General features: G+C 42.8%; 1 protein-coding gene across 7 annotated transcripts in view; it reads right to left on the reverse strand.

The window, feature by feature from the left end:
• Nucleotides 1-20,186, reverse strand: part of LOC116848295 (alpha-sarcoglycan) — a 28,924-nt gene extending 8,738 nt beyond the window's left edge. Inside the window, exons 1-8 of one of the 7 annotated variants that reach the window (XM_032824210.1) lie at nt 20,047-20,186; nt 15,765-16,284; nt 13,363-13,495; nt 11,641-11,780; nt 11,350-11,525; nt 11,047-11,148; nt 3,553-3,727; nt 1,166-1,413 (exon numbers count right to left, since the gene is read on the reverse strand). In XM_032824210.1, the coding sequence (XP_032680101.1) occupies nt 1,166-1,413; nt 3,553-3,727; nt 11,047-11,148; nt 11,350-11,525; nt 11,641-11,780; nt 13,363-13,483 (962 nt within the window). In that variant the 5' untranslated portion in view covers nt 13,484-13,495; nt 15,765-16,284; nt 20,047-20,186. Of the gene's footprint in view, nt 1-1,165; nt 1,414-3,552; nt 3,728-11,046; nt 11,149-11,349; nt 11,526-11,640; nt 11,781-13,362; nt 13,496-15,034; nt 15,396-15,485; nt 15,729-15,764; nt 16,285-18,307; nt 18,974-19,383; nt 19,495-20,046 lie in introns of those variants that run through there. The other 6 variants (XM_032824209.1, XM_032824208.1, XM_032824211.1 and 3 more) reach the window with 6 other exon arrangements.
• Nucleotides 20,187-20,267: the final 81 nt, after the last annotated feature.

Below are 20,267 nucleotides of genomic sequence, written 5' to 3' on the forward strand. Positions count from 1 at the left end.
TTTTGTGATAGAAACTTTTTTTTAACTTTCCGACAAAGTAAAGTGCGATCGATAGCAAGAGCGAAAGAGAGAGAGAGAGAGAGAGATATCAATGTAAAAATAGAAATTCATTGTTCGTTGGTGCCTTTGAAGTATGCCTCATTTAATGTTCGTCAATTTCAACTGTCCTCGCAATTAGAGAAAAACTTCAGAACGTTTTAAAAGTTTCTACGTATTCGGACAAACAACGGCTGGGACTTCATACTGAGCATTATAATTACCGGCGTAATTACGTACGTCAGAAACTGAATAACATTTCTGTTGCATCACATCAGTGTTGACAGTTTACGCCTGCCGTAGATTGTCCTTCCGTTTTTCTGTCGTAAATATTACTCGCGACTTCGTCATATACATTCACGAAACACTCAGATAAAGCATTTTATCTGATTTTGCATTTCAGTTTGATTCACATTACGTGTGGCACGAATGACGAATACTAACAAGAATTGAAAGAACGACAATGTCGTCAGTCTTACGCAAACGTCATGAAGGCAAACAAAAGATACAGACGTCACTGATATGACGTCGCGCCCATATGGCCACAGTTAAAGCATTGAATTTTACTAAGCCAGTCGAACGGTAGAATTCCAGCACGAATAGAACGCTTCACACTGTTAATTTTTTTTCTTTCAATATAGTCAAAATATGTAAAAAAAAGTCATTATAGACGGAAAAAAGGACTCGCAACCGATTTTGTTGTTTGACTAGACGAGAACTCCATTATAGAAATAGAAAGATTCTTGTAGGAGATTTCTATTCAATCAATTGGTCTCATTATCTCAACCAAATTTTAACGCAGCTGAATGCTCAGACGCACAATAGAGATCTCGTTTTCGTCTGATACTCATTCTGTTACACAAACTCAGATTTTCCCCGTGTAAAGTCAAGCGCTACAGTTCAGCGCTAAACAAATCTAACTAAATTTAATACAAAAATAGAAGAGAAAACATATAGACGTGTGCGTGTTTTGCGTTGCATGTTTGGAGTTAATTCGCAAAGTTAATTCACGACCGCGGTGCAAATGAATTCCTCGAAAAATAATCCTTTCGGAATGCGGACGGCCATCGCAACTCGTTGTAGGGTAACCGACTGGTTTTCCTTCGATGGTGTTAAGTCGGGCGCTTACATTTTCTCGTGATGCAGGCAGAGAGCGGTGCTGAGTAAGGCGCCCAGCGCGAGCAACAGAATCACCGGCACGAAAATCGTGGTGGCGATCTCCTTGAAGTAGCTTCTCGTGGGTATGCTGGCTTTCGTCAATCTGGCCCAGCGCCACTCCGTGTGCTCGGAGATGCCCGACGAGGACAACCCGACGACGTTCACGCTGGGACCTCGCCGGGCGCTTTCGTGCTGCACGCTTAGCTGGTCTTCCTCCAGCTACGAGGAACTTACATTTTTATCACTAATGAAGAAAACGACGTGCAAAATTAAATGCCACGGAAGTAATATTCGAATTGAGGCAATTAAAGCGGCCTTTGCTGATGCTTTTTGCTTACAACAAAATTACTAATAATAATAATAATAATAATAACAACTTTGCACGAGCGGATATCTCATCGTGCAAAATCGAGTGACTCGGATAAGAATTAATCATTCGGGATGAGTTTGCGAAAGACTAACAACTGCGTAAGCGAAGAACTATTACAATGATTGAAAGTAAACAAGAAATACGTGGCGATGATATATCCATGGTAAAATTATATTGGGTATTGTCATTGTGTACAATGTCATCGTGGATGTCATTGTGAAGCCTGCAGACTTACGAAATCAAGAAGATAATTCAAGATAATTCAAATCAAGAAGATAATAGCTAGGCTAAGTTTGCGCGACGCGACATCGCGCACCGCGATTATGTAAATTTTTCAAGAAAACAAAATATGAATATATTTGTGCAGATACTATCTAAAGTAAGAAAGATTACGGCCAATCGAAGCCACATCGCGGTTCTCAAGTGCGATTGCCACTTAGAATTATTGGTTGTTTAAAAAGTCATTGCGTTTTTTCCAGTGATTTTTAAGACTATTTATTTTATACAAAGAATTAACATTAATCAATAATGTATTGCCTTTTTTGTTCGATGACCTTCTGCCATTTTTCGGTAAGCTTCATGATCCCATTCTTGAAAAACTTCTTATTTTTATTAGCGAAGAACTGAGCCAAATGTCTTTCGATAGCGTCATCTGAAGCAAACGTTTATTCACTCAAGGAGTTTCGTAAGAATCGAAATAAATGGTAGTTTGATGGTGCAAGATCTGGCGAATATGGTGGATGAGGCAACACATCCCAAACAAGCTCCAATTTTTCGCGAGTCATCAAATTTGTGTGTAGTCGAGTGTTGTTATGATGGAAAACCACTCCTTTGCAATTTAACAATTTTGACTGCTTTTCTGCTATTGGTTCGTTCAATTTGTCGAGCTGTTGACAGTACACGTCCGAATTGATCGTAACATTCCTTGGAAAGAGCTCGAAAAACACCACACCCTTCCAATCCCACCAGATTGAGATCACCTTCCTCTGATGGATGTCTGCTTTTGATGTGCTTTAGGCATCGCGCTTGCTCCACGATCGCTTTCGCTCCACATTGTTGTAGACGATCCATTTTTCATCGCCAGTAATCATGCATTTCAGAAATGGGTCAGATTGTTCACGTTTCAGAAGTTGATCGTAAATGTCTATGTGTTTTATGAGATGAACTTCTTTCAGTTCATGCGGGACCCAAACATCGAGTTTATTGACATAACCAAGTTGTTTCAAATGAAGGTGAACGCTTCCAATCGATATTTTTAATGCTTCAACGAGCTCATGAATGGTAGAACATTGATTAGCTTCAACTAATGTCTTTATTTTATCATCATTAACCTCCAATAGCCGACTTGAGCAAAGTGCATCTTTCACGCTATAGTCACCAGAACGGAAACGGGCAAACTAATATTGACACTGACGTTTTTTTTTAGGGCTTCATCACTATAAACTTTACGCAACTTTTCACAAGCCTGCATAGCGTTCTTTCCTTTTCTGAAGTAATAAAGTAAAACTTGGCGAAAATGCTCGTGTTGACTCTCCATTTTCAAAAGATAATATAGAAAGAATAATTGTTGATCAATTCGCACACTTTTTTTTTTATGGAAGCTGAAGTGTCAGCTGTCAAACGTGTATGGGCTCATGAATTTACGAAATGCGTTCAATACATTAAAAATACAACTAAAGCCATCTATCGGAAAAAAAACGCAATAACAATGTTTTGAACAACCCAATATATACGGAATTCAATAACGAGATTTTTCCGTGTATAATTCCATTTGGCAATCGTATCTGAAAACCGCGATATAGCGATTGGTTCTTCAAAAAAGCTAGTATGAATCGTAAAACTGATAGTCACGGTCGCATGAGTGAGTTTCTGCTGACGATGAGAACAGAAGATTCTCATGTGAATCTTCTCATGTGTACGGCGAACATTGCGAAAGGAGTTGTGCGCAGAACCGCGCGACGGTTTATTCGGTCGGCCGACCGACTTACCAATCTGAAAGAACACCAGTCCAATCTGAACTCGGCTTCTCGGAAAAGTATTTCCACGCTGGTTCTCTTGAAATCTCTGGGGCACGATGGCATTTTCCACAGCGGCTTCACTTCCTCCTGCAATTCGTTCAGCTCTTGCGAAAACGGCACTGTACTACCCAGCCGGACAACCACTCTGAAAGCAAAGAGCGATCTCTCGCTTTATCTCACTCCGTCTTTGTCTCTTTTTCTTTATCTGTCTCTCGAAGTGACAACGAGAAGTACGCCGAGAGAGTGCAATATCGGCGAAACAAAGCCAATAAGCACTGAATCAAGGACTGCGACCGTTCGCAAAAGAAACTTTGACTCGACTCCTCGAAGAAATCATACCACGCGATATTTCTCTGTTGTGAGCGCGCAGTCAGTAATAAAATTAGTAATAAGCACTCCTACCACGGAATGCACCGAACTCAGCAAACATTGACGCAGCAAAGCAGGAACCGCGCCGAAAGGGAAATGTGATCGTCGCAGGTCAAAGCCCTCGACAGGCTTTGACCACCTGCAAAGTCAGAATACAACATGTTCTTCCCGTGTGTTATAAATAAAGCGACAACCGACAGAAGAGTGTCGGCCAGTCGCCACTCAACCGCCGCCGGAGTATACACTGAAAGAAAAATTATCTTAAAATCAACAAATATTTCCTTGGTGGATGTCATTAACATATTTACTTAAATCTACATTCTCTTTACTTAAATCAAATATTGTTTACTTGATTTAAATAAACAATATTTGATTTAAGTAAAGAGAATGTAGATTTAAGTAAATATGTTAATGGCACCCACCAAGGAAATATTTGTTGATTTTAAGATAATTTTTCTCTCAGTGTACGACTGAGACACACTGTGTGAATGAAGTACTCACAAGTATCGCGCAAACAAGTTTCTTTGTTGCTACGATACCGTGCTAACTACCGTTGCTAACTACCGTGTTACTATCTCCCACGTACTTCTCACCGATCCAGGACACTACATGGTGGATTTCTCCGTGACACCATCCCGTGACACCTTTCGTGCACTCTCGGCACTTTGCTGTGCGTCACACAATGTGGAACCCACATTAAATAAGAGTTAACAAAAACACACGCATCAACGCAATAAACTCGATTGACATTTCTTTTTCTTGTATCTCGTCTTCGTGGCACGTGCATCGTGTGCACAGATCACTTGTTGTGCTCCCGAGAGCCACGATCTTCCTTGCATTGACGACGACGACTCCGAACATTGGACAACATTTCGCCGCGCATTGTACTTACGTCATTCCCGTCAAGGATTCCTTTAAGTAGCGCGCGTGGGTCTTTTGTCCGCGTACAAGCGCGCAATTAACAATAAAATGCAATAAACGATTGCCTGGCATCTCGTCGATCATTAATGCGTCTAATCATGTGTAAGATGACGTCATTGGGTTTAAAAAAGTGTCTCTTGTTAATTATCCTTTCTGTTGGTGACAAACACTTCCTTTCGGACATGATCTGCATCAATATCGCTGCTGCCACATCGAAGAATATTTCTCATCGTTCAGTTGGTCATATTTATCTCACCCAGGCAGCACAAATATCTAAACTACGCCTTTGAGATTTGTATTAATAGTAATAATCGTTACTTGAAACTAGCACGTGAAGAAACGTGAGATACTCAGATTTCAGTTTAGAGATAGATGTGAGTCTCTCAGTTAAATTGCAATTACAAATGTGATGTGGCATATATTCAAATAGAGAATACAAATAGAGAATTCAAATAGAGAATTCAAATTTAGCTCTAAATTCAAATCTGAGTATCTCAAGTGAGACACGTTTCGAGTAACGACTATTAATACGAGTTTGAGACATCTAAAAAACATCTGAAATAAGCAGAATATTTTTTACGCAGATAAAACAATTTTGTTAATCAATTTTCTTTGTTGCCTGAATTTTCCGTTGCCTGATAAGAATAGGGACTAGATAAAAAACTCGGTTGTAGGAGGAGAAAGATTCCTGTAGCAGGTTTCTGCTCAGTCAATTATTCTCAGTTATTGCAACCAAATTTTAATACATCTGAATGTTCCAATATGTGTTTTTAACTGCGGTAACAGAGATGTATCATCTCATCTTACCGAATTTTCATCAAGTCCTATCCAGTTTCATCTGAGATTTCTTTTCCATATAGACGCCTCTAAAACGTCCTTTAAATATTCATACTCTCTGACTTCAAAACCAGCTGATCATATCCCATTGAAATCGATTTTCCTCGACCAACCTGATAATTACCTTATCAGGCATTGGGAAACTTAATTATAATGCTGTCGTATGTATCCTGTTCGTATTTTTGCTCAACAAGAGTTTATATGATTTATACCATCATGAAACTGACCTTTCTTGCGCGAGACCGACAGAGTCGACAGATAACACGTTGCGCGCGTATAAATTCGATATCCCTCGCAAATACCTCCATCGATCAAGTAACAGTCCCCGAGGCTAAACATCACGATACGTACTGAGCAATACATGCGTTATATATTAATCCGGCATTCTCACCACGTGGGGTCAGCCGACGTGTGGGAAACGCGAGATCGATTTCAATTCTCTCGCCACACATTTACACAATCCTTTTTCCATCTCCGTCCAGAGTAAATGGTCTTAGCTTTTTGTCATATATCGGCAAAGTAAAAACGTGACGCACGATTTGAAGTGAAGATTGTTAAGGGCGAAGAAGGTGACGTCTCTTCAAGACGAAATTTCGCCTCTGGATTATACGCGAATATAACGACTCCTTTTTCGCGATACATTCGTGCATACTCAACTCCTGCATGTAATTTTGCGTTCTCGTGAGTCGACTTTAATTGATTAACCGTCGAAATGCGTGAAACTTGTTTACATAGGCGCGATGCATCCGATCGCGAATCCCGACGATCTCGTGATCGCCGTCCGCGGCTTTCACTGATACGCCGGCGATATGTGCTGATATGTATCTAAGGTCGAGAGCACGAGGTGGCTCCTAAGGCGCGGTCTTATCACAAGCCGTGGAACAAGCCCCCGCCAGTTAGTCAGTTAAGTGTTACGAGCGGCGGCGGCGATATCGCACTTACGTTGGGAATAATTGCCGCATTGATACACATACACGCACATACACACGGTGTCATCGTACCTCGCGATCGCGACGACGCAATAAACGTCCGAAAGTGACAGCCAAGTGCGGACAATCGGTCCATTCGATCAGCGTGTGATCGACTCGCGTCTCTCCCGCGAGCAATTAATCGCGTTTTACGTTTTCTTCTCTTCCTCGTCGTCGTCATCGTCGTAAGCTCCATCAGAGCTCAAACGTGCTCGTGCTTAATTATAGGTGACATACGCGCCCGACACGCCAGCTCGGTGCCGACGAAAAGCGCACAAGTGCGGTGACAGAGCATAAAAGGTGATTCACGTAATAACGCGAGAGAGAGAGAGAGAGAAACAGAAAGATACGCGCGTTGGGCGTCATAGAGCGAAGTAGCAAAGGTAACTCCGTTATCCAAATCTCGCCGAACGCGTGGCTGATATCACGCTAAAACAATAACGGTCGTAGAATGGCTGTTATCACCGCGTCGCGTCGCGTTTCCTCGGCGATGGTGTAGCCGCAGAGGCGGACGTGATTCAGACAGGAAAAGCGTCTCGCAGACTCGCGTTGTTAACAACGCGTTGTAAACTCGCGGCCGATGTCGAGTCGAAGCTGGGGACGAGAGGTTTCAACGGCAGAAACAGTTTTTATCCGGACGCTATTGAGCGGATCATCGTGGAAGAGGCATGGCATCATGAAAAGAGGATTCTCCGCGCAAGGGAGAGAACCGTTCGTTCGTGGATTCTTTCATCTCGCGAAAATTGTTACAAGCAGAATGCCGTCCGACCAGTCCCCTTACAAAAGTAAAAATATCCTCGGAAAAAAAACATGTCCGTGTAACTGACTGAGGGCCAGGCGAAAAGTTTACTGACGAGAAATAAGATCTCTGCTACTGTAGCCGAAAACATTTGTCTGAACTAAATTATGTATCAAAAGCTTTCTACCGGAATACAACCAAATTAAGAGAGATACGCGAAAAGGAACAACTCTGTCAGGGTATCTGAATTTTCTGTTACTTGAGGACCAGGTGAAAAATTCGATTGTAGGAATAGAAAGATTCTTGCTTGGTCTGACTTCCGAGTTGAAGCCGCGTTTTTCGATTTATTTTCGAACACATTCCAGTTCGCTTCTTCAGAAGATTTCTTCAGTAAAAGAGTCACCTAAGACTCTGAAAGTTTCAGATCATTTACTAGATTCCGGAAGCTATACCTAGACATTTTAGATCATTTCTTTGCTGAAGAAGTTCCTACAATATGCGCGGTAAATCAAACCTTCCATATCAAACTCGACACACACCCTGAATTTCAATGATTAAATTTTTATTAATTTCCCCCTTTTAAAATCCCAATTATGCATTTACTTTGTTTATTAAACCATATCCACTTTTAGACAATATTGCTCTCCTATAATTTAATTATTTACATATTACTATTATTAATAATACTTTAATTATTTACTTTATTACTAACATTCAGCGCAAAACTCTTAGTGGCCTTAATTCGTCTTCCCTTAATTCGTCTGAACATTGAGCTGAGTAGAAATCTCCTACGGAAATCTTCCTGTTTTTATAACCGAGTTTTCATCCAGTCCTCGGAAGTAAACAGAACATTCAGTTACGCTAACGGAGTTATGTCATTCGTTGCAATTTTCTTCTCGCGACCGACGTCGAGTCGAAGCCGGGGACTAAATGAGAGAATAACTAATTTCAATGACTCGGTTGTAAAAAGAGGTTGACTCACACGCCTTTTCTATATAGGCCGCTTTAATTTTAATACGTGCGATGAATCAGGTGTAATGAATCAGAAATGTCATTGTGACCAGCATAATTTCGACTCATTAGACTCTGAAAATATATCTAATATTATTAGTAATCGGTGTTTTTCTGCGAGGAAGACCGCCTGCCTATGATCATCGACTCGCCCGCTTCGGTTGGAAACGCGTCCCACGCCGAACGTGAGTTTCAAGCTGCTTCATTATGAATCGATATCTCGTTGTGAAACTGTTTCTCTTATTTCGCCGCCGGGCCGAACATAAATCTACGCCGGCATACGTTACGCTTTCGTATTTCGTTTTTTCTTTTTCTCTCCTTCGTGGCTCTATCGCGCGTCTCGCCGTCTGCCGCGGCAATGTAGCGACGGTTTCGTAACGATTGAGCCACTTTGACACGCGGTATCTCACGTAACGTTGTTTTGTTGTCACGTTGTATTGTTGCGCCGGAAGGAAGTCTGCCGCCCACGTTGCTCCGCGCTTCAATAACACCAACAGCGCATGCCATAACTCGCTCGCTTTATTTATGCGCTGTACGCAAAGATATATTATTTTTCTCGATTACTCGCTCGCGCAAACAAGTATAGAGATCGATCAGATTTACATCCCGATAAGATTCGAATCGTAATTGATATTGAATCTCTAATATCGCCGGTGCGGAAAATAAAGCACGTCACGACGAACATTGGAGTGCATCTTTGTTTGCCGAGTGTGTTTTTTGCCTCGTGTATCAGTGTGGTCAGTTGAAAAAATTGAAATTAATCGACTCCCAAGTCTCTATGCTATAAATTACTACTCGCCGTGACTATCGGTGCAACGTAATCTTCATTTCGAGTGTTTCTCGTCGCCGCGGGAAAAAACGGCAATCATGGTTGTGTGTGTCGACATTACGCTGTGCAATCATCTATTGTAGAGAATCTACATCGTTTCAGTACGCATTTTTCCCGGGAGAGCTGCGACTGACTGAAATGAGAAGCGAATCGCGCGCGTTATCGAGGCCTACGTTGATAAATCTCGCTTGTTGGAATTGAGATTTGAGAGGAATTATAGTGCGCCAAGTGCGATTGTGAATTTTTGCTAGGAAAGTCCATTGCGTCTACTTCCGCGGAAACGAAGGTTTATACCCGCAATGCGCAAATGCCAAGCAACCGTTATTCAGCACGTGGAATTCATCGTCAATGATAATAGACGTGTGTGATAAATCGATGATAACTTCCGTGTGTATCCATAGTTTAGAGATACGTTTAAAAAAACGGTTTGATAATAACAGTTATTAAATGCTTTGATGAAATAGTTCCAACTGAACGCACAAGAGCAATTGATCTCAATGACTGAGAGAATAACTATTGCAAAGCTTTTTTCAATGTGTCAGATGGACCACAACACGTCACGGCGACGATATGCGGCGGCAACCGCGAAATGAATCGTCCACGCGCAGTCATAGAGTTGTGTTAACATCGCCAGCGCATCCGCGTTCACGAGGAAAACTCGTTACGCGCGATTCGTCGATTCGCACGTTTCTCCTCGCGAAACCACGTTCGACCGATGTGTCGCTAATAACTACGTAAGCATAAGGAATGCGTTCGAACATTACCGAGGAATTTGACCGCCGAGGGAGCGAGGCGCACCGGGCGCCATCCACGTGCTCGATCGCATGCATTGTAACCGCGATGATGTAACCGATGCAAATCGTTAATTGCGCCTCGAGACACAGCTCGTGCAAAAATCCTCGCGCTCACGTCCAAACGTCGCGGCGCATCGGGTGACTTGTGCAAGTCTCCGGGAATTTTTTATTAATATGCATTATACACATGAAGTACGCGACGACACGCACGAGCTGATGCGTCCAAGTCTGGCGCCGACGACGTCAGGGCGCGCGCCTCGTTATCTTTTGCGTGGACGTGCACGGTAATAAGCGTATTTGGTTAAATCGCCGTCGATATCGGGAATACGTTGCGCGCGCACGTCACTTTATGTAAGCGCCATCGGGACATTACGTGGACGAAAAATTCGGGACAATGTCGTTTATGCAACAGCGGTGCGACAGCCGCGACTGTGACGTCGATCGCTATCGCTTAATGACTCTCATTCCTCAAAGTTGCCGGCCGCAATTAGATTAAACATATCCAGCGTCCGATAAGAGTGTACCTTCTACGTTCTTCCCGTCGGGCGTCGATAGCGCGCGTGGTAGGAAGTAGGGATGTGTTTGTTAAAAAAATTAAAAAAGCGGAATAGAGAAAAAAACGTTGCGGATGCACGTCATGACGTTGTTTGTAGTTGATCGTGCGATTAGTACGTCAGCGATATCAGAGTGACTGTTTAATCTCCGCTATAACGCCGGCATCGTCCTCATTCTTGGCATGTTCACTATGTTCGTGTGAGGTCTCATCCGCGTGCTGGTTTGCGAAAGTCACAGTTCGAATTAACGCGCATTAGACTAACAGCCGCCGTCAGCAAAATCGGAAAAACCAGGAAAGATGCATCGTCTTCGACGCGATTAAAGAGATGAAAGGAAATTTATAGATATGTGACGTTACATAAATTCCAAATTGTTGCAATTATTTTCCAACGTACACTTCGACGGCAGACGATTCGAGAGGAAAGAACACGCGCTACTCACCCTTCGCCTTCGCTGGGCTTCAAGGGTAAACGAGCGCCGAGCTCGATCGCTGACGCCAAGAAGGTCATGTACAGATCCGCGGCGCCTTTCCACAGCTTTTTCCTGCGGTCGAGAAAATAGACACGCATTTATCACGGCCATGTAACTATCGAATTGCCGCACCGCGTGCGATATCGGCTGACTTCCCCGGCTCGCAAGACTCGAGGAAGGAAACGGCGAGTGACGCCCATGTGTATTATCGTTATCGAGGACGGATAAGGTTGCAGAATTAAAGGCGGCGCGCCTCATGTTTTCGCTACGGACCTGAATATGTCGAGGAGCTTCTCGGTGCGATTGTGATCGAACATGTCCTCCACGTTGAGGTTGTCGATCTTCAGGTGCACCTCGTACTTTGTCAGGTTTTCCCTCTCGAGCACGTTCATATCGAGCATCTTGTACCGGGTTTCGTAGGTGTGCTTGTTCAGGCCCACGATCTCCAGCTGAAATTATCGTGGCGGTTACGCAATGCGCTCGACATTCAGTGTAACTGCGCGTAATAAACGACGACAACCACTCTCCCGGTGTCCGGTTGATAACGTATTAATTATGCATCACCTGAATGTACTTTTGATCTTTGGGCGCGACGCCATATAAGAAACCGTGATGATCCTTCTTGCTGTACGTGTAGTGTATCCATGACGGTAGATCGGGAGCGTTCAGCAAGGAGGGCTGATATGAGAATTGATCGGTGTGTCCTGAAATAAAGACAGCGCGGTTTCAGTATTTCGTTATTTGACGTTCGTGAAAGTAACCGATGAAATGCGCAACTAAAAAGAAAAAAATGCTTCATATAGAAACTAATGATGATAAGAAAAATTCAGTACTCGATTTAAGAAAATAAAATCCCGAATATTTGCCAGAGAATAAACAGTACATTCAGCATAGATTTGAGAAAATAAAATTCCAACGAAAATTTGCCAGAGAACAAATAGTACATTCAGCATAGATTTGAGAAAATAAAATTCCAACGAAGATTTGCCGGCAAGCAAACATTTGCAGAAGCAATCGAGATAAGTCAAAGCGGTTATTAATAAAAAAAAGTAACAGTGAGAAATTAAAGAACAACCCAATCAAATAGGAAAGTACATCTTATGAATAAGAAACTAGTCGTTACGTAAATGATGCACGTCATCTCGTGAACTGTGTTTGGAATGATTAATCGATCCATATTTAAAACTGAGAGACCTTTTCCCTCGTGGGAGATAAACTATATGGGTCTTCTATAATGCGGTAAATAAGCCGTGACACACAAAGACATAATTATATGACTCATTTTTTGCCCATCGATGACACTGATCGTGGGTGTTGAATTAGAAAGTATTGCGGTATGCCGATACGATGTTCGCTGTGTGGTAAGCGCAACGTTTAGCAAGACGATTCAGCAAGTAATTACTATTCGTGTCGTGTTACGAATGACGTACGAAGACGTAGTTTAATTTCGTATTGTAAAATGGGTTAACGGGTACCCACGTGGGATAATTATAGCTGACCGATGCTACTCGTCGTTTTAGGGAACGCTCGTTTCTCTCGCATTGATCTTTGAGAGAGGAAAGAAAGGAAGATGTCGTGTAAGAATTATCGACGATAACTCTGAGGAAAGAAATTCATTCTGTGAAATCGCCTCATAAGAGATGAAATTCATTCAACCGACGATGTGTCGCGTATTAAATGACGAATTCAACGTTCATTCTTTTCCTTCTCCTTTTCATCGTGTTCCTTCTTAAGATTCCTTGTACCTCGTCACAGGAATGTTGGATTTGTGACGTCAGAAACGAGGAATGACATGTTGACGAAAGTTACGTGCTATTTCTAAATACGGATAAATACAGACGAAAGAATACTTGAGATCATTTGAGTACACTTGTAAAATTTTCTGGAAACTATCCCTTTTCCGTGACGATCAGCATAATAAATGGTGAAACGAAGCATGCAGACAAAGATTCATTTCATCATTTCACGTATCTCATATCACTATTTATTATACGACTATTTATTCATCATCAAGGGGAAGGGATACTTTTCAGACAATTTTATAGATGTGCTCAAGCAATTTCAAATGTTCTTTCGACCATACTTATCTTTATTCAGAAACGGCACGCAACTTTCGTCAGCATGTCGTTCCTCGCTTTTGACGTCACAAATCCGACATGGTCGGCGAAGTACAAGGAGCCTTAAGATGTCGCGGATATCAAAGGTCGTTAATTACGATACTGGGCGTTTTTGACAGTTAAGACAAGTGTTGGGCATGCGAGTCGGAGACTAGCTGGTCTCTCTTACCATCTGCATTCCAGTCGAAAGTCTCCGGCCTGATGGGAATGACGAAGACCTCTGTCATTAGGATGCTCTCGGCGGCGACGAAGGCCGCCGACGCCGACAATAGCATTACGCTCGGGTGCATGATCGTACCGTGCTGAAAAGTGTCAACAAGCGACGCCGACAATGAACAGGTCGATTGACACCGAGACACGATCGCGCGGACAATGGAGGCTTGTGCAGCGTTTTCAAAGCATTGCAGATCGGAATCGCCTCGGAATCGATTAAACCCAATTCACCACAAGTACAGAGGGTAAATGCACCAGTGAATGACCACGAATTATGGCGTGATATCGCTTTTGCCGCGTCGTTTAAAATAACACACTTCGGGTTTGAAAGACATTCGGGAGGGATCAGTCGTGACAGATTAATCGCCTTCGAATTGTCGAAGATTTTGCTCTCTAAATTCGTTGGGATGAAATTTCACTTGATAAGTGAAGTGATCATCGAATCGCTCGAGTGATTTTTCGATGATATAAAGCGAATTCTCCGCCACGTGAATCGTCGAGCGGATGCTCTCACTCAAAATTGAATCTGATGTGTCTTTGCTCACAATTAAGAGCTATTGTACTGATGCACATTCGACACACTGTTTATATACGTTATCTTACTTTATGAAATATATAAAAATTATTTAAATGATGTTCTGTTACACTCTTTGGAATATAAACTTTTCCTTCGAAGTCTTTTATCATAGCCTGTACTATCACTTCGGCTCCTGTCACAACTGATTGCTGCGTATACACATTAGCTTTTAACTGTGACATCTTGAAGCGCTGCGATTTTATGCGATAAAAAGTGTGTAAACAGTTTTGCGATGGAGCATACTTCATCCTACCGTCGTAGGAACATGTCCATTCTAATCGATTGGAACATTCGTACTAGAGTCAGAATCCATTTTAAGTTTGAGTGAAACATTCGCTCCTGCGATTTCAAATGGCAACATTATCACTATCGCGTCGAATGCAAATACCGCCACTTTTCACTTGTTTTAAGTAAAATTTCACTCTAAGAAATTCTGAGAGTACCAAATTGCATTCTAAATTGAGATCGGAAAATTCGACACGAAATCAGAGATATCTGTTTTACACGCATCAAATGAGATTCTTATAGGATGCAGTTTTGTGCAAAACGGCTTTTGCGACATGCGTTGCGCGAAAAACGCGATTTCCGCTTATGATGAGACGGCACGTGATCAACGGCGTCTCACGTTAATTTTCAGCGAAAAGAGCGCGATGCATCATTAAACGCGTTCTTCAGCTTTGCGATTATCGCGCAAAATGATACGCGTTGTGCGTAAGAGGAACGTTTCGCTTCGGCTGATCAAAATACTCTTCTTTGTATCGATTGTTCGCAATAGTTTTTGCAGAAATGCAGCATCAGTGTTAGTCAGGCGCGACGTTGAGGATTTTTTCTACGACGCCACGGAACACGGCTTTTTTTTCTGAAGGATCTGACAAACTCGGTTGAAACTTTGCTCGCTTTTCTCCCCTCCTCTCTTTTCTTTTACACCGCGACTTGATTATGTTTTCAACTTGATATTTTTGCATCGCTCATTTCCTCACTTAATGAGAAGTGACGTGTTCTCATTAGTCAAAGATGGTGACAATACAACATGAGACACATTCTGACGTACGTGCGAGATGGAAGAATGTAGTCTAATGACTCAGTTGCGGGAGAGATCCGCCAGGATGACAGATGACTCGCACACTTTCGGGATAAGTTACATGGGACAAATTCGTCGGTGTCCCATAGTCGATCCCGGAGATGCGCCGTCAGCTGACCCAGCGAATGACAAGTCCAGAAAGATTTCCAAGAGCGGCGCGAGCTGCCACGATATTTTCGTACGTGCCGCGGCGCGGCGCTTTAATTTCCCGAGGAGAGGAGTCGCGGGCAAGCGAGCGACGCGGTATCGATTTGAGCCCGGCCGCAGGAGTCAACGGCAATCGTGCCTGTAGGGCTGCTCCTCGTAGCTGAACTGGTACACACTTTCGGAACTTGAAAGTAAACACATATATAGCTGTGACTTGGTGTAAAAAAGGGAGAAAGAGAACTGGTGCAGGCCGGTTCAGCCGCAAAGAACAGACCACGTGCTCGCCCTGCGAAAGCCTAGACACCTTGCTACGGAGTGCTGGTCCTCTTTCGAGCGCAAAACCGGAATGGCGCACCGCGACGCACTGAATCGCACGCGACGTCGCGTGAGTCCCGAAAATTTGGCGACGCGATTTTCCACGCGATGCCACGCCGTCGTCGCGATCGGTCAGTCCTCCACGTTCCTCGTGTTTCGTCGCGCGTGCGTCGCCGACGCTGTGTTACGCACGCGAGACGACGCATGCACGTAAGAGCGCACACGTGCCGAGACTTACGTGCTCACGGAAGTCGGGCCGTCTGCTGCGACGCAGACGACGGCGCCGGGGGTGACCGGGTCACCGCGACACGGGCTGCACGACGAAACGAAGAGCGCCGAATAGAGCCCGTTCGCGTTAACTCCCGGTGGGGCTGGATTCCCGGCTGTGTGACTGAACGGTCGAAGGGGTTGGCACCGTACGACGACGGCGTTCCCGTTAGACCGGAATCCGACGCGGCTCGAAATTACGTCTGGATCGATGATGCCTCTGAGGAAAAAAGGCGACAGGAGCTGAGTCGAAACGGAGCATAGGCGCCCGAGCTGTGGCTCCTCGTTCACATGCGCAGCTGGAACATCGTTTCCAACTACACATATCGTACTCAGGGCCGTATAATCGGCACTGCTGCCTTCCGAAGTCTTATCCTGTAATACATCCTGGAAGCTTATCTCTGAAGCGCAGTCTTCATCGATGTCCTAGAGAACTTGCTCGTTCAGAATTCCGCGTTTGGTTTCGACTCGCTCGAGTCTGACACGTGTATCTATGTAGCGCAAAAGTATTACATCAGCATTAAACTTAAGAAGCTTTTAATTGTGTTGATACAGTAGCGATGTTATCATGACCGTAAGATGTTACTTTCCGGGACTTTTAATGAACCTTGTATTAATGTCCGTGTTTAAGTTATTAAAAAAATTATCTAGTACGTTAAAAAATTAAAATTAGTATTTAATTAATTAAATTAATTTTTAATAAATAATATAAATTAATATTTATTTAATTAAATTAATTTTTTTTAATAGTTCTAATAGCACTATTCAACCTGTGCTTGAATTCTTATTGTCCTTTACGTTAAATATTAAAAAATTAACGTTACTAGTTAAATTAATTTTACTAGTTAAAAGATGAACAAACGGATATTTCCGACCAAAATACCGATAAATTTTTTATATCTGATCAGGAAACATCCGATGAGAAATATTGGTTCATAATTTTTTGATCAGTTTATCCGATGAAATGCTATTATAATCGGAAATATCAGATAAAATTTAATTAGATATCCCGATCGGAAATAAAAATTTATCGGAATTTTTTATCAGAAATATCCGTTTGTTAATTTTTATTGGATAATTTCTCTCAGTATAACATTTTAAGATCATGATAACATCATGATTGTTGATAACATCATGATTGATATTGCTAATTTTTAGCAACATAGTTAACATTCCGCGTACAATATTGGCTCTGTAAAATCCAAACGAATATTTGATCGTTTAGCAATCTTTTTTTTATAAAGATTCTGGGAAAATTTCCAAATAGCGCAAATCTGTAGATTTTAATTTTATCGCGTTATTATCTCATAGTCAAAATTTTTCCATATTTTTGGAAAAAAATATGTTCAAGAGTATTGATTATCAATAAAGTTATGATAGTTTAAAGTTGCCTGACAGACTGAGATTAGACTAAAAAAATATGATTGTACGTGCAGAATTTAATATCGATGATCTGACTCCGCGACAATCCCGTGGGAGTTCGTTGACTAAAGCGATCAAACGTTTTACGCAAACGTGATCACTTTCATTGACGCAACTATTATCGCTGCCTTTCACGCATCACGATGACACACTTTTACCAAAACTTCCGTCTGCCTCATTATCACGAGGCCGAGCAGATAAGTTTTTATGCTCGATCGAAAAACATGCCAGTTAACCGCTAATGAGAAATCCAATTGAACAAAAACCGCCAACCACACGAACCTATGTGTTGTTACTTAAATTGACACATCGCATTCTCCCTAAAGATATGTATAACTTGAATTGTTCAATATTCGAGTAAATTCGTGAACACTTACTAGTCACATGTAAACGCGCATTCAAAGGCATTTTGTGCTTTTCGACCGTGGATTCGTAAAGTAAAATTGATTGTTCACATCCAAAATTTAAACCTCTCGTCTTTCTCGACGCAAAATACGTCCCGAATTGCTCTCTTAACCGACACAATTTCATGAACACTCAATGGAGCTGCAGTTGCCACCGACTATTCCGCAAGATGAAATCCAAGAAAAGCAAGTTCTTTCATACTTGAGTATTATAGCGATGTTTGTTATTTGCATGAGAGATTATCAAACAGGCTCATTAAGTTCATTTTCTTTAGCAGCATTCCGTTACATTATCTGCATTTAAAATGAGATATCTCGACAGTTCTTCGGATAGAAGAAAATAAATAAAAGAGATGAACGGGAAGACAGCAAAAAGCGAGTATAATAACAGAAGTGAATATTAAAAGAAAATACGGTGGTTGATCCTCATGATAAATGTGAACAATGGAATTTGACCCAACAGCACACTTCGTTTAAAGGCGCCTTAAACTATTACTCTCCTTTCTTCAAGAAAGTCGTAGCTTTAAGAGATATTAGGTATGCATGCGAGTCCTCAAGCAACGCGTTACCAACGTGTAAGCTCGAGTATTTTTTCCTTCACTCCGTATAACACATCGATCGTACTTTTACGCGCTACATAAAAATCGTTACACGAGAAACAATATATATCGCGCTTTCCTGCACTCACCGTATGCTCATAACAAAACGAGGAATGTCGGGATAAAAATGTAAATAATAGCTAAGAAAAGGACGCTCGACAGCATATCTGAGATTTTCATCATTCTCTCTTCCTCTCGATCGCGAACAATTACGCGTCCATCAAGATTGTGTAGCGTAACTTTTCCAGAAGTCAAGTTTTCTCCTAGTCATCGTTGTGACTTCAGTCTTGTAAACGTCATATATGACGTAGTGCAATCGATGACGCATTTACTATTACGTAGGTGAATAAATCGATTGGTTTATCGCGACATCTCCGATCAACGACGCGAAGTAATTTCCCCACGGTGAAAATCACGGAGACGCTGACGCGCGGAGTCGCAAGTCCAAGATTCACCTGTAAATTCCCCCGCCGTTTGCGCGACTTTCGAGCGATTTTCTCGGAGCGGGGCTGTACCGAGACACGTGTCGATCGTCACACGTCGCCGACCTGCGCGTAAGAGCTCACTGGTCGCCTGTGCGAGAAATGGCTTACGATATCCCGATACTGGAAAGCATCGATTTGCATTAGCATCTCATTATCGATACCAGTCGTAAGACTCTTCCGCGAATACCGATGAATGATGTACGGCCTTACTGGTCGCTCACGTTGTCTTTTATTTCCCAAAGAACTCATTGGCTCTTATTCTGAACTCTCCTGTGTCGATAAAAATGTCTCCAAGGATAGATTTTCCAATAGTTTAAACTTAGATTTGAGTTTAAACTTTCTATTCCAACACAACGTGTTTGAAGAGAATTTAAATTTTAAGTTCAAACCATTGTTGAATCGGTACTGAATGTGCTTGTAAGCCAATCAGAAAGCTTACAAGTGCCATTTATGTCTGTTTCTACCAACGTCGATTAAAGATTAGTTCGAATTTAAACTCTATTCAGACCAAGACCTAAACTCAGACTAAGGTTCAATCAACGTTGGTAGAAACGGATCTTAAAGACACTTGGTCCATTTTTGGTCTTTTGGTTGATTTTTGGTCCACTTTTGATCTTTAAATACGAAATTTTAATTTTTTATTTTTTATCTTCTTACGATAGAGATTAAATTCAACGCACCGATCAACGAAATTCTCCCCGGTGATGTGTGAACGCGCGTCGACCTTCCTTATCCGTTAATTATTACCGCGCTATATCATGTATGTTTTTATCCGTGTATGTTTTTAGGTGTCAATCGAGTGTTATCGAGCCTGTCCATTCGTCAGTCGTTATCAAAGTGTTATCGGGCCCTCTCATGTTCGTCAGCCACTGTCGTTCGCGAGTGACTGCGCTGTTTTGCCCGTTCGATCGCTGCTAATGTCACCGTTCGTTTTTCTGTTTCCAGTCAGCTGATATCCGAGCGCAATTGTCAGCGAGACCCGATCATCAGCTGATCGTCGTCGTCGGCTCGTCGGCGCGGCCGCTATCACTTCGTGGCGCCCTCACTCCGCATGTTCGTCAGCGCCGCTCGCGATAGTCACGGCACTGCCTATTGACGTCCGCGGTAGGCGTGGTTTCACGGCGGCCGATAGAGGGATATATTTACCGCGCGCACGACTTTTCTCTCTCGTGCGCCAACGCGACGCAAACGCAAAGCAACGCGACGCGATCGCGACGCAACGCAACGCGACTCAACTCAACTCAAGAAACGGGTTTCTCTCGCCCGCGCGCGCGCCTTCTCTGTCTCCTTCTTTCTCTCTCTCTATCTCTCGCCGCGGCCGACGATTGACAATGTGTACATACTACTTGCAGCGCGGCAACGAGGTCGAACGCGAGCGATACATCGCCGCACGGTGCGCGACTTCTTCCCGGCGCGGGGGTTGACTTGCGCTCTTCCTCACCGTCCTCGTCGCTGTTGTCGTCGACCGTCGTTATCGTCGCCGCGACAACGCGCACGCGGTATATCGCGAACTGTTTATTCCACGGCGGTTGCTCAGGGCTGCGCTTTCCCCGAAAGGTGCGAG

The sequence above is a fragment of the Odontomachus brunneus genome, unplaced genomic scaffold, assembly GCF_010583005.1.
Source record: "Odontomachus brunneus isolate Ranch 3 - 2012 unplaced genomic scaffold, Obru_v1 Obru_scaffold_092, whole genome shotgun sequence".
Lineage (NCBI taxonomy): Eukaryota > Metazoa > Arthropoda > Insecta > Hymenoptera > Formicidae > Odontomachus > Odontomachus brunneus.